This window comes from Poromitra crassiceps (genome assembly GCF_964638095.1).
Source record: "Poromitra crassiceps genome assembly, chromosome: 25".
NCBI lineage: Eukaryota > Metazoa > Chordata > Actinopteri > Beryciformes > Melamphaidae > Poromitra > Poromitra crassiceps.
The window spans coordinates 16467917-16484765 of record NC_139649.1 but is presented as its reverse complement, the minus strand read 5'-3'; the positions used below and the strand labels follow the sequence as shown (position 1 = coordinate 16484765).

The 16849-nt window shown below is 43.4% G+C and overlaps 1 protein-coding gene across 1 annotated transcript in view; it reads right to left on the bottom strand.

Moving 5' to 3' along the window:
* Positions 1–1868: 1868 nt before the first annotated feature.
* Positions 1869–16849, bottom strand: part of pik3c2b (phosphatidylinositol-4-phosphate 3-kinase, catalytic subunit type 2 beta) — a gene marked incomplete at its 5' end in the record, with an annotated part of 74285 nt that continues 59304 nt past the window's right edge. The window contains 9 exons of the mRNA XM_083660673.1: positions 1869–5388; positions 5644–5772; positions 5930–6039; positions 8292–8376; positions 10460–10577; positions 11108–11232; positions 11816–12017; positions 12425–12534; positions 15048–15204. Coding sequence (XP_083516799.1) covers positions 5170–5388; positions 5644–5772; positions 5930–6039; positions 8292–8376; positions 10460–10577; positions 11108–11232; positions 11816–12017; positions 12425–12534; positions 15048–15204 — 1255 coding nt within the window. The 3' untranslated portion in view covers positions 1869–5169. The remainder of the gene's footprint in view (positions 5389–5643; positions 5773–5929; positions 6040–8291; positions 8377–10459; positions 10578–11107; positions 11233–11815; positions 12018–12424; positions 12535–15047; positions 15205–16849) is intronic.

The following is a 16849-nucleotide window of genomic DNA, read 5'->3' as shown; positions in this document are numbered from 1 at the left end:
TAAAACAAACACAGAAGAAAGGCTAGATACGTCGGACAAGCATGTTTACCAACCGTTTAACCATTTAAATTGAAAGTAGTCGGCCGAAAACAAGAGAGGGTTTGACAGCATTTATTTGACAACACGCACATTTAAACCTGCCGCCTTCCCCAAGTGGTACCCGGAAGTAAATTTGTTTACATGGTGACGTCACGGTGATTTGGTCTATAGCCCAATGGCTTTTTGCTTATTTTAACAAAGCCATGTGCTTATCAGCCTGTACCTTCTCAACAGCTTGTCCTCCAGGGCATCACAATGATCATTTAACACAATTTGTCTTGCCTGCAAAACAGTCTTTTTTTTTTTTTGCAGCGGCAAGACCAGATTACATGAAACACTTGTGTAATAATAATAACATTATTGATTTCCACTTTTTTCACGCTCTACTGCTTTGTCTCCTTCATGTGCCTTCATGTGCCTGCCCTGCATAGCAGTAGGCCTGTAGCTGATCCTTCTCATGATGTAACCAGTTCACTAAACTCCCAAGGGGATTGCATAGAATTGCAATTTACTCCACTTTATTTGTTGAAGAACCCACGTTTTGCTGCTGGAATGAAAAACATTTAGCACCTCATCCTCATCCTCTTTTATCCTGTGCAAACTAGAATGTGTGATACAGGTGTATACAGTATGCATGCATGCATGCACGCACACACACACACACACACACACACACACACACACACACACACACACACACACACACACACACACACACACACACACACACACACACACACACACACACACACACACACAGGATGTGAAGGTGCATCATGTGTCCTCTTTTAGCACAACACACTAGCCTATGATGATCGAGGAATACTCCTCCACTTAAAAGCAAGGTTGCACACAGCAGCAACCGCAGCTGTCTCTGTGTGATCCAGCACTGATTTATAGCATCAGACACATTAGGAACATACAACAGACAATAATCCACTAATGTAGTGATAATGAAAGTGACATCATCCACAACCACTGATATGAACAACATTCATGGGGGGGGGGGGGGGGGGGGGGAGCATGGAAATGAAGGCAACAAAACTTATTCAAAAAAATATGATTTAACTCCAATGATACCACATAAATTACTGACCAACATTGGGATAGTGCAATATTTTCACAAAAATTGACCCCTGTCCTTTATAGACTCTCTTCATACATCATACTATGATGTAGACTAAGTATTTACATCATTCAAATTCATGTCAGCCTATAAAGGTTGTGAACTCTATTCTGAAAAGTATGTATTCCTGACTATCCTACAGAGTGCCATGCAGAGCAGTACAAGTTCAAGTTACTTGTTGACTCTCAGGCTAAAAATAGTACAGTGCAGTACAGTCAGGTACACTGAACACTTTAGTGCTGATTTGGTAGCAGCTTCACAGCTTCTCAGACTACATTTTTGTATATATGACTAAAAATATTTTGTACCATGTCCATCAGTTGAATATTTGTAAATCAATGAGCCGAACCCAGAGGAAGTAAAAGTAGCAAAATCAGATCAGCAATAGGTAGTCAATGAAAGCCTACGTGCAAGATGTTTATTTTATTTGAAATATGTAAAATAAATTAAATCAAGATATACTATAGAGTTACAGATTTCCCATTTTTGGTTTGTGAAATTGACAAACCAGAGAAGCTTTATTTTATGTCAATTTTCTGACCCACCACATGGACTTTCTTAGTCAAACTGACTGGAAAAACAAGATGGCGCAACAGTGAGTCATTTGGTGACTCAGGATTTGCACAGAACACAAAGTGTTTTCATCAGGAGACAGTTTTTCACACCAACCCTTTCAAGTCAAGTTTATTTTTTTAGTGCAAATAATATTACAAAACATGTTCCAAAATTAAAGTTACACAATACAGCCTTTCTCATCTAAATAAACACTGGGGCAAAACTATGCTGAATTGGAGAAATCAAAATCACATTTGTATTTCCCGGTCATATTTACAGTACATAAGATCATTCAGTTCATTTTGAACTTACATTCTGTCCCCTTTTCTCAGTGTCTTGTAGGGGGTCAAGGTTCAAATCCCTTAGTTTTACTCCTCCAAAGTCTCTCTGACCACACTGGCCAAAGCTATTTAGTGTATAGATACATATACATCTGTATACTAAAGACTACCTTTCCGCATGGAGAAAGTCGTTAAGTTCCCTGTGACTTTTTAAATGCGACTTGGCTTCATGATAAACCCAGAATGGCGGTGAAATCGCACCCATGAAAATAATCAAAATTCAGTGAAAATAACAGGCAAGCATGATTTCAAACAGGAATAAAGTGTACAAATAAATACCTTGAAAGTTGATGCTCCAATGAGTCAAAAAAGAAGAAGGGAGCAATCAAATGATTCCTCTGCACATGCTGGTGACTGCAAGGCAACCTTTCTTTGTCAAGGACACCAGTGTGATTATGAGCAACGTTACTCAACAGTTTGTAGAATCAGAATTTTGACAAACTCTGAACCAAGTTCGGCAATTTTTGTTCCTGATGCGCACGCTGAATTGTTCGTATTATGAGACGCCAAGTCAGTCAGTGTTAAATTATCTTCTAGTGTTACATAAACCATGGCACATCAAAAACATGACACCGTGAGACTGCATCAAGGTGCAACAGTGATCTTGCAGGAACTTGTTGCCAGACTTGTTTTCAGGTATGAACAAGAGCAATCATGAAAAATATGCTGCCCCCCCCCGGCACTTATTCTGATTTCATTATCATAAAAAAAAGGCATCATCCTTTCTCACGAATTAATGTTCAAACAAACTGGCAATCAGCCAGCAGCGAGCACACTCACCTTTAAAAAGTTTAGGTGCACGGCACAGGTGAATACTTGAAGGAGCAGTTTCACCAGGTACAGACACAAACGTTTCAGCCTAACGGCCTTCTTTACCGTGTGAAACGTTCGTGTCTGTACCTGGTGAAACTGGAATAAACACAAAGAAAGGACATTTTGTGTGCTGGCTCTCCTTCTCCTTCAAGTATTCTCAGGAATTAATACAGTGAATTATAAATTGGAAATGTAGAATATGAAGGGAAAAAAGGTGTGCTAACCGATATCAAAACGGCACGGCATGCAATCGCCGGGTTTGGGGAATCCATCTGTTCTTTCTCTCTCCGTCTCTCGCAGACGCTCACGCAGACTTTGAGAAGCGCTCATGCAAAAAAGGGATCAAAGCGTCGATATCAAACTGAATCAGCAGATAAACGCCTCGGCTCTTTAGCATTCACCCTTTAAGAAAAATATTTGACATCTCCGTTTCATTTCAATATACAGCGCTACATCCGAAATGCTAAAGTCGAGGAACGACGCGGGCCGTGGGCCCGACTTCGCCCATCGACATTGGCTGCTAAAGAAGCTAACACCGTACGTACACGACTTTAGCACGACAGCTACTCGGTAATAGCGACAAAGTTGCACAGGCGAAAGCTCTCCTATGTACAGAAAAAAGGTCGGCATCTGAAAAGTGGAACGTCTCTTCCTCCACATACCAACTTTCTTGTGCGGGAAAGACAAAAACAAGGCGAAGATGTTGCTTTTGTTAGACGTTTGCAACGCGCTAAGCTATACATCGGCTCCTGTACGACCACTGGCGAAGACGACAAAAGCAACGCAAGTCATAGAACGTCACGGCAAAGTCTATGCTTTTCTGTGGTTCGGTAGCCGAGTCGTCCCATACCATAGGCAGGTTATACTGTACAATGGTACAAAAAACAGTCATACCTTCGCTCTCAACACTGAAAGACTGAAGCGGACAACATCCACATATCATGACTACATCAACACATTCAGGCGATATGCACATTAGTAAAAAGAGGAGGGGGAAAATCATAAGTCACACACCAAATCAAGCTCTAAATCGAGCCGCATTATCATCCGAATAAGGAATCACATTTGAAAAAGAAATAACTTAAAAGAAATTAACTTGGTGTTAATCAGTTATTTTAAGGTCCTTTTTACTTTGCGCTAGGTTTTGTGCACGGACTCGACGGCTCTTCCGATCCTGGGAGGGAACCCACACCGGAGGACGGGAACGGTTTCCGAGCGCAGTCGCACCTTGAGAGAAGTGCTGCGGAGAAATACAGCAATTCTTTCCTTCCTTTTCTTCTGATGCAGAATGCAGGGGCCATCTTCTTCTTATCGGATTAAGAGCGGGCGGTCGAGTAAAACTCAATGGAAAATGGAGTCCACACACACACACACACGCACGTTTCTACTAAACTCCAGTTGACCTACATTCATTTTCTAACATTAATGCTTACCCTAACCTAAGCCTACAGTAATACCAATTCTAACTTTAAACCTGACTTCTTCTCTGTTCTAAATATGCGACATGTAGCATTTTGTGTTCCTCAAAATTAAGACCACATTTCCCCTAAACCCTGTCCTCCTACTTCCTACTGTACAAAATGTTGCCTCTAGACTCACACCTCAATTTTTGTTTTGAAAACTAAGAAGGAATCTAATCTACATTCTGACCAGGGAGAATTTAAGGATTTCCCCCTTAAATTCCACATAAGTAGCTTAAAAGTTTCCATACTGTACGACAATGTCACATATCTGTGACATTGTAGCTGTGTAGCTGTGTGTGTGTAGCTGTGTAGCTTGTTCCAATGCTTCATTGAAGCTGTAGCACACACACCCGAGATGCCATTTCTTTTTTTCATGGCTACGCCATTACATTAAAAGGAACTAATCTCGCTGTATTTGACATAATTTCATACACATTTCCCTGTGATTTAAGAATGACATGTTTGGTGTCTTCGGAAAACTTGGGATCTTGACTAGATTTTAAAATGTTGTGTATTACTGGACTCCCGTTTTGTGCCGTAAAGCAATCTAGCAGACTTCCCACCAAATCCAACCCGGTGGCTCACAATGTAAAACATGGTCTTTTTTGTTTACTGTAATTATACTAACATCCCAAAATTCATGTGGTAACGCTTTATCAATGTCAAAATGCTACACGTAGCACCTTTAATGCTAAACCCTAAACTAGTACCCTTGTGCTAGTGAGGATCGACCAAAGTGTTCTTACTTTGAAGCATTTCCTGTATCTTTCTATCCTCAAGAGGACACACACACACACACACACACACACACTCTCTCTCTCTCTCTCTTCCACTATTTCCTTGGAGCCGTCCTGCCTCCATCAGCGGGTGACTCTGCGCCCGTGGTGCCCAGCTGGTGCCAGTCCACCCAGTGCTGGCCGGGCACCAGCTTCTTCAGGGGGATGAAAGTCTCTCCCAGCAGGGTGTTCTCCCAGAAGGGCCCGTCGCCCAGCACCCGAAGGTGGATCACCCTCTGATCCAGGTCGCCCCGCGGGATACGCTCGTACACCAACTGAGTGGGGAGGGGTCGGAAGATGGGCATGGAAAGGGATGCAGGAATGGGATGCAGGAATACGGGATGAGGAGGAAATATCAAATATGGGTTGACAGCATTCACCTTTAAAAACCTGTATCTGTCGAGCCCTAGTCAAACAGCACAAACAGCACTGTACAGTGCTGTTTGTGCTGTCTGCCTACCACTGCCTACAAGTATGTATGTATGGATTTCTTCCTGGGACTGTTTGATCAGACAGGAAGCAGAGTTTACCATCTCGTTGTAGGTGGGGTTGCAGGTCCGTCGCGCCGCCTTGGTCTTCCTCTTGCTGGTCTTCTGGGGGTCTGGTAGGAGGTAGAGCTTGACATAGGGGTCTGGATCTGTCCCGTCCTGCAGGGGTTGCTGGAGAGAACACACACACGTACGGATGTTATATGTCATATTATATTATATTATATTATATTATATTATATTATATTATATTATGCATCATTCATATAATTAATTGGCATTGCCTAGTCAGAATAAAGACAAACATCAAATAAACACAGACACTGACCAGGCCTCGAATGTGCATGACCATGATGAAGAGTTTGTCGCTCTTGTAGGAAATGGAGAGTTTGACCTCGCCAAGTTCCTTCCCTGAAACCGGAGACCAGGAAATCTCTGCTGAAGAGACAAGAGACACAAATGCACTGAGTTCCCCCGACTGCTCTGCAAAGCATTGTGGGTATTAGAGTCTTTGTTCAAGTTTCCCAAGTTTCCCATTCCCATTCCCATCTTCCGACCCGTCCCCACTCAGTTGGTGTACGAGCGTATCCCGCGGGGCGACCTGGATCAGAGGGTGATCCACCTTCGGGTGCTGGGCGACGGGCCCTTCTGGGAGAACACCCTGCTGGGAGAGACTTTCATCCCCCTGAAGAAGCTGGTGCCCGGCCAGCACTGGGTGGACTGGCACCAGCTGGGCACCACGGGCGCAGAGTCACCCGCTGATGGAGGCAGGACGGCTCCAAGGAAATAGTGGAAGAGAGAGAGAGAGAGTGTGTGTGTGTGTGTGTGTGTGTGTGTGTGTGTGTGTGTGTGTGTGTGTGTGTGTGTGTGTGTGTGTGTGTGTGTGTGTGAGAGTGTGTGTGTGAGAGAGAGAGTGTGTGTTTGTTTGTGTGTGTGTGTGTGTGTGTGTGTGTGTGTGTGTGTGTGTGTGTGTGTGTGTGTGTGAGAGAGTGTGTGTGTGTCTTGAGGATAGAAATATACAGGAAATGCTTCAAAGTAAGAACACTGGTCGATCCTCACTAGCACAAGGGTACTAGTTTAGGGTTTAGCATTAAAGGTGCTACGTGTAGCATTTTGACATTGATAAAGCGTTACCACATGAATTTTGGGATGTTAGTATAATGGCTGTATTTTCTTCACATCTCAACACATCAACTTGGTGGATCTCTTTAAAATTAGGTCGCTGACCAGTGACCACCCTGTATAATTTCAAGTGGATTGAGTACTTTGTCTGTCATGACATTTGAGTTGATCTTTTTGTGCATTTATTTTATTAATAAATTGGCCAATCCATAACATGAGCTAATGTTACCATAACAATCCATAACATTAGCTAATGTTACCATAACAATCCATAACATTAGCTAATGTTATCCCTCCAGGACCTGCATGCAGCCAGGACACTGAAGCGGTCTCGCAAGATCATGGCCGACCCCTCCCACCCTGGCCACAAACTCTTTAAGACACTCCCCCACGGCAAGAGACTGAGGTCTGCCAAGACCAGAACCACCCGCCACAAGACCAGCTTCTTCCCAACCGCCATCAGCCTCACCAACAAGGCCCGGAAACCCCTTCCACCAAGGACTTCACCAGCAACACCCCCCCCCCCCACACACACACACACACACACACAAACTCACTACCTCCTCCTAAACTCAACTGAACTCCCCCCCCCCATAAAACTGTAACTCATATCTAATTTAATGCCTGTTTAACTGGGACTGTAAATTCATGTAAATTCCCTGCACATTTAATGCCTATTTAACTTAGCCTGTACATTTCATGTACATTCAATGTAAACTCTTATTTAACTCCGACTCTAAATTTATGTAAATCCACTGCCTATTTAACGTCTATTTAACTCAGTCTGTAAATCTCATGTAAATTCAACGTAAATTCATATTTATCATCCACAGAACACTTCACCACTCATGTACATATTGTATATATTGACTCAATTTGATTCGATTTGATTGCACTTGCAACTTTGTGATTGTCTTTAGTTATCTTTCTACTTCTTATCCCTGTATATTGATGTAACCGCTACACTGCATACAGACACTAAGACAAATTCCTCGTATGTAACTTGCATACTGTGGCAATAAAAGTGATTCTGATTCTGATTCTTTTCCGGCTTTTGCTGATGCTGGCGGAAACACAGTGGACTTTGAACCCCTTTACTGTGTGCGCGTGTGTGGTGCACTGTGACCATGTGACCATGTGACCATGTGCTGTGCTGTAAATGTCATTTTATGTTTCATTCTTAAATTTTAACAAGATACTTTAACTTTTTGTGAGAAAAACCATATCAGACACAAATTATGATTCAAAGTAGAGTATTATACATAAACCATATCAGACACAACTTAGTATTCAAAGTAGAGTATTATATATATATATTATATATATATTATAGTATATATATTATACATAGATCTTAAAACATGACTTTAGGGGGTCTTGAACAATCGAGTGTTGAAACAAATCATTGAGTGTCACTCAATGGTACTGTAGACTGAATGTGTGTGTGTGTGTGTGTGTGTGTGTGTGTGTGTGTGTGTGTGTGTGTGTGTGTGCGTGTGCGTGCGTGTCTCTGTGTCTGTGTGTGTGTGTGTGTGTGCGTGCGTGTCTCTGTGTGTGTGTGTGTGTACCAGCTGGTTTCTGCAGTGTGTTGACTACGGTCCCCGGTCTCTCGTCTCTTGGCAGAGGGTGGAAGAAGGTGTAGATGAGGTCACACTGAGGAGAGAGAGCCTTTTAGTCCTCCGTAATAATATCTATGTAATAATACCTATGTAATATTATCTATGTAATAATACCTATGTAATACTATCTATGTAATACTATTTATGTAATAATACCTATGTAATACTATCTATGTAATACTATCTATGTAATACTATCTGTGTAATAATAGCTATGTAATAATAGCATGCATTTAGAAGCAGTGTATACATTCATAGATGCCAATTCAAAAATAGACCAATTTCAACATGTCCATAAATGAGAGTTGGAACTCTGTATGCAAACATATTTACAGTATATAGAAGTGCCGTTACATTCATTGGTCCTGCAAAGTTTGTGAAATTGGATAGGCCTGATACAGATGGTGACATTCTCTGTGTTTTGTACACTGATATGGGCCTTCTCTCTTAGGGAGGGGCTGATTTCTGAGAAACCAGCGAGTCAAAAGTGAAAGCACAGTGCTGCTGTAGACTATTGCACAAGCTTAGATATTAATAGACTTTATGGAGATAACAGATATACACTGTTACTGACATCACGGTTGAACTTTGCGGTGTACAAGGTATATTATTCTGTGTCAGTGCGAGTGGTTCTCAATAGGGCATTCACGACTAGTGAATTTTACTAGTCGACTAGTCGTCCCTAAAGGTAGTCGACTAGTCGTAAAAAAAATTAATTTAATCTTTAAGAAAGAACATGAGGTATTTACACGACATACATGGACTATCATATCCCATATCCCATATCCCCCACAAAGAACATCAAAACACAACAAAACAAAACAAGAAAACTGCATAAGATACACAATAATCCAAGAACAAACAAGACTATTGGACAAACAACCAAACAAAAACAATGCATTCAGCTCCTATCCTGATAAGCCTACACTGGGGTAAAAAGTTCTTAAAGTCAAACTCTGTATGTGGTTGCCATATTTTGGGGATGTCTAAGAATCTGCCTTTGCTCTTGTAGTAAATGTTATCCAACGTATGGTAGCTTGAGAGTTCATTCCACCAGTGAACTACAGCTGGGGGATTGGATGCTTTCCAATTTAAAGCTATGCATTTCCTAGCTGCCAACAGGGCAAGATCTATGTATTTATTTGAACGCATTGTTTTTGTTTGGTTGTTTGTCCAATAGTCTTGTTTGTTCTTGGATTATTGTGTATCTTATGCAGTTTTCTTGTTTTGTTTTGTTGTGTTTTGATGTTCTTTGTGGGGGATATGGGATATGATAGTCCATGTATGTCATGTAAATACCTCATGTTCTTTCTTAAAGCAGCTACGAGCAAGATTTTCGATTGTTAACAGAATAATTACAATATTGATGCATCACATCTTACCTATAATAGTAGCTGAGACCAAAGCCGTGTGAATCGGAGATTGCTCTCTTAAGTCTGTGTCTGTCTAAACTCGCGTCAACAGGGGGCTCTCTCTCTCTCTCTCTCCTTACCGCCGGACCGGATAAACCCGGAAGTGAAACCCGGAAGTGAAACGCAGCTGCCTGCCTTACCCCGTTCGCGCTGCCTAGCAACATACCATAAACAAGTAGAACGCCATGCATACGCCGAGCGACAGAGACAGAGCGATAGGGAGAAAATACGCTCGTCGCCCCAGATGAAATATCCCAACTCGAGCGAAAATACGCTGGCATCAGTCGCTCGCTGTTCAACGCTGATTGGCTGCCGTGTGAGAGCGAGTCAAGGATCCCACTGGCTTGGAACAAACCGCTGGTTTATTGTGTGGCAACAAACTGCATTGACAGGCTGACAGCTGACATGAAGTGAAGTCTGTACTACCGGTATGGACCTCACGTTAGGAGCACGCTGATAGGCTTAGCTTGTAAACATCTACGGTGGCTCGTAGTGGACAAACATCATGACATTGCGTAACGTTATAGCCCCCATATGTCCGTCAATTCGTGTGCCTGTTGATGAGCGATTTAAACAGAGCGACAGAGCGATTCCAAAGGGTTGAATCAAGCGACAGAGCGAAAAATAAATATGTCGGTGTGAACACAGCTTAAGTGAGGATTATACACTGGACGTGTGAGGGGTGAGATGTGAGCGATGACTGACCTGGGCGACCTCGGGGGCAGCGTGCACCAGATGCCACACGTAACCGTTCAGCTCGTCTTTCCTCCTATCGGCTGTTGCCTCACCCCGCGAGCGGCCAATCACAAAGCGGCTAGGGAAACTGGGAGGGCAGGATGAAGGGGGAGGAAGGTGAGACGCCGCAGCGTTCATGTTATATAGGTAAGACGAGAGATACCAACTTCCCATTTGGAAATAGGGCTGCAACGATTATTTTCATTGTTCATTAATCTGTCGATTGTTTTCTCGATTAATCGATTAGTTGTTTTGTCTATAAAATGTTCGAAAATGGTGAAAAATGTCAGAGGAGTAAAGAAACCAGAAAATATTATTAAAAAAAATTATAAAATCAAACAAATTAATTATCAAAATAGTTGGTGATTAATTAACAATTAATCATTGCAGCTCTATTTGGAAATACCGTACACCTCGCCTTTCATGGTATTTTCAAGGTGTATTTAAAAACTGTGTGATTGGAGAGAAGTAAAATCTTGATTGTGTGTCTGTGTGTGCGTGTCTTTTTACACTTTTACCATGTTTCAGGTGACTGTATCGGTTTCATGTTCAACGTGTGGATTAATTGTGCATTGTCCCGTCCAAATACACAAATAAAGTAAAGTAAAGTGTGTATACCTAGGTAGCTTGGAGGAAGGGAAGATGAGCCGTAGTTTGCTGTGTAGTTCATGAAACTCTTCAAAGCTCCTCTGGACCAACGTCGCCCCCTGCTGGCCCTCCCTCTCCACCTTCACCACAAAGGCCTGTATAGGAAACAACAGACCATTCCCCCGCAAAATGAGGATTAGTTTAATGTCACAGTAATTTCTTTCACTAGCAGAGGGCACAATGACAGAATGCATAAGGATAACTAGATCATAGGCTTCACTGTCCCCATCTGGAATTAAGTTTGAGTTCATCAAAAGCAGGAAATGACATTAAAAGAACAATGCTATGCTAATACAGACCATGCGCATGATGAGCTGCTTTCATGCATTCTTTCATGGCCATTTAGGAAATTGTGAATAGATTTTCCACCAAATCACTCAAATTATTTCAAGAGGCTGATGGGTGCAGTTTCTAAAGCAGAAGAGAGGAAAATGTACATACAAAATGTGTGTGTGTGTTGTATTTGTTTGATATTGAATACTGTCACAAAGGTTCGTGGTGTTCGGCGAATCCATAGTTAGGGGCCTTTTTGTGATTGGACGATTTGTGATGAGGACGATGTTGACAGAATGCTTCATCAGTGTGAGGACGATGTTGACAGAATGCTTTATCAGTGTGAGGACGATGTTGACAGAATGCTTCATCAGTGTGAGGACGATGTTGACGGGCTGAACTCACGTATCCTTTGCTGGGGTTGTACGTGCGGACGTGGCGACACACGTAGAGGGTACGGATGAGACCGTCGCTCTTGGCCGTGTGAACTCTGGGTGTGAAGGAGAGCACGGGACGCTCCTCTGATGAGGCGAACTTCATCTGGGCCAGGTTGTGGATGAAGAAGTTCAGCTTGGTGGCCACGCTGCCCAGACTGGACTCTATCAGCCTGGTTAGAGGGTTACAAAAAAGGGGAACGATTTCAGGGGTTTGAGTCGGACATCCGTTTGCCGACCAACTAAAGCAAACGGATCAGTCATGGCGAGTCTCCTTTTGATTTCATATGTTTAAGACCGGATCAAAAATACAAAACTATATAAATACATACATACATGCATACAACAAACAAAAACCTATGTAAGGTAAATGCAATCATTACTTGAGTTATGTGTAATGAATAGTTCACCCAAAAATGAAATTCCGTCAGGCTGGTAATGTGGAAGCTAAAAACAATGGAGGAAGACTATTCACATGAAATAATAATGTCTCAAATGAAGTTGTTTTCCACTCACAGATGTGCTCTTTTAGGAACTTATTTATAGAGATGGTCCTTCGTGACTTCAGGTGTTTTGTTACCTGGTGAAGTACATGGTGGCGTCGGCCTCAGACTCGTGGGGTCTCAAGGCGTCGTAGACGTACTTCAGGTCCTCCAGGTCGGACAGCTCGGGGATACCACAGGACAGCATCTACACACACGCACATGCGCAAACATACACACACACATGTGCGCACACGCACACGCACACACACACACACACACCGAGAGAGAGAGATAGAGAGATAGAGAGATAGAGCGATAGAGCGTGTCACAGACAGCGCAGACAGGCAGAGTGGGAGGGGAGAGGGAGACACGCACGGGGGAGCCACTCCCCACTGTGACGTAGCAGGCTTTTCCTTAACAGAATAAAAGCCTGTTATTTTCTTCTCAAAAAGGAAGGTGTTTTTCTCCATATTTGTTTAAAAAAAAAATTTATTTTATTTTATTCCTGCATTCACTTTTCAAATGGACATAGGGACAAGGTTAAGTATACATTTAGCAAAGGAATTACCCTGCTCCATGCTCTTTAAGACTGACTCCATAGGGGCCCATTATAAATCTACCCGTTTCTACCCAGTGAACCCAGTGAACCCACGTTTCTACCCAGTTCGTTGACCAAAATGCTGATCGGCCGATCCCTCGTATTAGCAAACACTGCAACAGGAAGTTAGCTGGGGGCAAATTAGAATGTTTCTGTTGTCGAGTTCAAACCATCTATTGGCAACAATGTATGCAGATAACAAAGTGTATGTTTGTACTAAAAACCCCAATAAAAAAGACAAAGACATTTAAAAAAGAGAAAAGAATAGAGTGTATTCCCTGTGTGTTATTTGTATGAGTCTCATTTTCTTCTGTGTGGAGCAGCTGTTAATGAACTGAATCAACTATGAATTCAGGAGGTATGGGTGGACTGGAAACCATGAGTCAATATTAACAAATGCTGAGAAGATATGTGTATGTTTGCACAGCAGGGTTGGGTAGGGTTAGGCTGTAGATTAGCTACATTCTTTGTTTGCTAGGTAGGTCAGGTTAAGGTTAGGGTTAGGCTGTAGATTAGCTACATTCTTGGTTTGCTAGGTAGGTCAGGTTAAGGTTAGGCGTTGGCCACACTGATCTGTGGTGTCTGTCCGTGTGCGTTCATTTCTCTGTTCACTTCCATTCATTTTCAATGTCAGCTGTCCGACTGTCCGTGGAGCACTCAGAAGCGTACGTATCCAGAAAATTTGCATACGTTTTGATGGACAGAAAGTTGAAGAGGGATGAACTTTTTCTGGACGGACGTATCGAATGGTCGCATAGTCACTGTCCGTTTAGCCAATCAGAGTCGAGGTCTCGAGTGGAGGCGTTCCGAGATTTGTTTCAACTTTTCAAAGAAGACGTGGCGGTGAACAAGGCTATAAGGGATTCCCCAGCAAAATGAGTAAAATTGTGTGATTTCACTAGGATTTCAGTGACTAGAAGTTAGTCCAAGGGGAGAATGTAGTGCATATACCGTAAATTTCGGACTATAAGCCGCGGCTTTTTCCCCGTTTTTTGGCCCTGCGGCTTATATAACGGTGCGGCTTATCTATGGATTTTTTCAGGGGGGAAAAAAAAAAAAAAAAAAAATCTCTTCTTTAGCACTCTTTCTAACTATAAATCCACTTCTGTTTTAATTTCCTCTCTTGCCCTCTTTTCACCACACCGCGGACACTGTGTGCACTGTAAAAAAAAACACAGGTGGTGTTGTGTTATGTTGTTTTGTTGAAATGTTAATAAATGGGAGCTTCCTCAAACAGCCATCTCTTTCCCGACAATCCCCTCTGTGCATGAACCCTTACATATGGTAATTAAACATTAAAACACAATTTAAAAAAAAACATTAAAACACCTGCGGCTTATAGTCCGGTGCGGCTTATATATGTAACAAACAGGCAATTTTGCTGCTGCGGCTTATACTCCGGTGCGGCTTATAGTGCGGAAATTACGGTACCGGTACTTCTCTCCAGTTATCTGCACATGATCTACATTATATTATACTCGCGCTGTTCATGTCATTTGCATCGAGTCACATTTCCAAGGAGCTGCACGCAGGCTGCGCAGGCAGGCTCGCCGGCCACGGAGCAGCCCCGGTGCTTTCGGCGAGGGGTTTGACGTAGACTCAGTTCTCATGCATCGGACAGACATCTGTCCGTTCAATAATTCTGGATCAGTGTGGCCAAGCCTTTAGGGTTAGGCTGTAGATTAGCTACATTCTTTGTTTGCTAGGTAGTTCAGGTTAAGGTTAGGTATGTTAGACTGTATTTTCTTGTTCTGCATTCTCTCTTCTTCTCTCCTCTCCTCTTCCCTCTCTTCTCTTGCTATGCTTCTTTTTCATATGCTTCATATAAGTTGTTCAATTGTGTTTGTGCTTAGCTAGACCTACATGTAGCTAAACACAGTCTCTGTAAAGTCCTCTAAGACACGCTTGTGAATTAGGGCTATACAGATACACGTGACAGCAGAGTGTGTGTGTGTGTGTGTGTGTGTGTGTGTGTGTGTGTGTGTATGTATGTATGTGTGTGTGTGTGTGTGTGTGTGTGTGTGTGTGTGTGTATGTATGTGTGTGTGTGTGTGTGTGTGTGTGTGTGTGCGTGCGTGCGTGCGTGCGTGCGTGTGTGTGTGTGTGTGTTGGACACTCACTAAGCCCAGGAGGTTGAGGAAGAGGTGTGTGTGTTTGCGGATCAGGTTGTAGGCCTCGCAGCAGAGGTCCACAAAGTCGTGCATGCGGCTGGAGGGCTTGTCGCCTCCGTTGATGACGTAGGCCATGTCAGAGGTGAAGACGAACGGGGCGCGGTCCCTGCCGGGCACAGGACACGCACAACACATCAAACACCAATCGCAGCGCAGGAATATCTGAATAGACCAATAGCATTTTAGGAGCATTTCTGCAAACCTATTTAAAAGCCCTCAAGACAATTGTGTGTATAAATTGATGCACAGAAAATCAGCCAGTCCTTCACAATACCTTTCTAAATTGAGCCCCCAACCCCTCACCCCCCCCCCCCCCCCTCCCCTCCAATTTTCTCCCCAATTGTAACATGGCCAGACTGTCCCAGTGGTTGCTTCACCCCCTCTGCCGATCTGGCGAGAGTTGTAGACGAACATGCTTCCTCCGATACATGTGCAATCGTCAGCTGCCTCTTTTGACCTGACAGCGAGGGGTTTCACCGGCAGGACGTAGCGCGTGGGAGGATCACGCTATTCCCCCCAGTTCCCCTCCCGCCCAAACAGGGCCCCCGACTGTCCAGAGGAGGCGCTAGTCCAGCGACCAGGACTCGTACCCCACCACCTTCCCAACCACAGACACGGCCAATTGTGTCTGTAGGGACAACTGACCAAGCTGGAAGTACCGCTGCCGGGCCTTGAACCCGGGTCTCCGTGGTGATTTACCTCCAGTCTCTATTGAAAGGAATATGTATCACTATGTTACATTAAGGAATATGTAATCACTATGTTACATTGTCCAGAAAATACCAACGATTCTTTCTCATATTCATCTGCATAACTTTAAGACTTTAAGAGCCATGACATCTAGGGCTGACCCAAGAAAATCAACGCTTTGTTTGAAGCTTCAGTCGTTGCCGTGGTAACCGATGCTCAACCAGCTAACGTGAGGAGTAGCTTCGTGAGCCAGTCTCTAGTTTCCTGGCTGGGCGGGGTCCTTCGGCCCAACACTGTTTTTAACAGCGAGCACTCACACAGGCGCATGGCGTGCGCACCAACAAACGCACCTTACCTTCAGGCAGCAACCCCACAGCTGCAGAACCTGAAAGTTCTGCTGTTGTAAACATGGAACTAACGCACACACTCTTTCCTCATTTCAACCCGGTGTAAGTAACTTTACAAGTGTCAACTCGTTTGTTTAGATTTCTAACGTTATGAAGTAACAGCACTGACAGATAAGACAGCTGTCCTCCACGACACCTGAAGAACTTTTGTGGCAAATAATCATATCCACACGGCTGCATCGGACAGAGCAGTTGGAGGAAAATCCAGACCGTCACAGGACGGACGAGGAGCTTTTTGTGACGAGTTCATAAGCCTAGAAGAAAGTCGACTATGAGCTGTTGGACGCTACGTCCTGAGCTCAGTCCATCTGAGTCCATGTTTGCTTGTTCCTCTGTTTGCCTGCTGTGTCACAGCTACAACTGCTGTTATTGCCACAGCCGCCTACTGGTTGACTAGTGGTTGTATTACTTTATTAGTTAGTCTGAAGTAATAATTACACTTCAGGGTTAAAGTGGGTGCATCTCATTGTAAAATTGGACTTCAAACGGCCCAAATCTGGCTTCAAACGGCCCAAATCTGGCTTCAAACGGCCCAAATTGGGCTTCAAACGGCCCAAATTTCACGCGCGTCGGCCCATATCGGCCTGGCCTGCTTGGTATCTAATGCATGGCCTGAATTATGATCCCAATCCGCCCCTGTTTTTAACTATATCG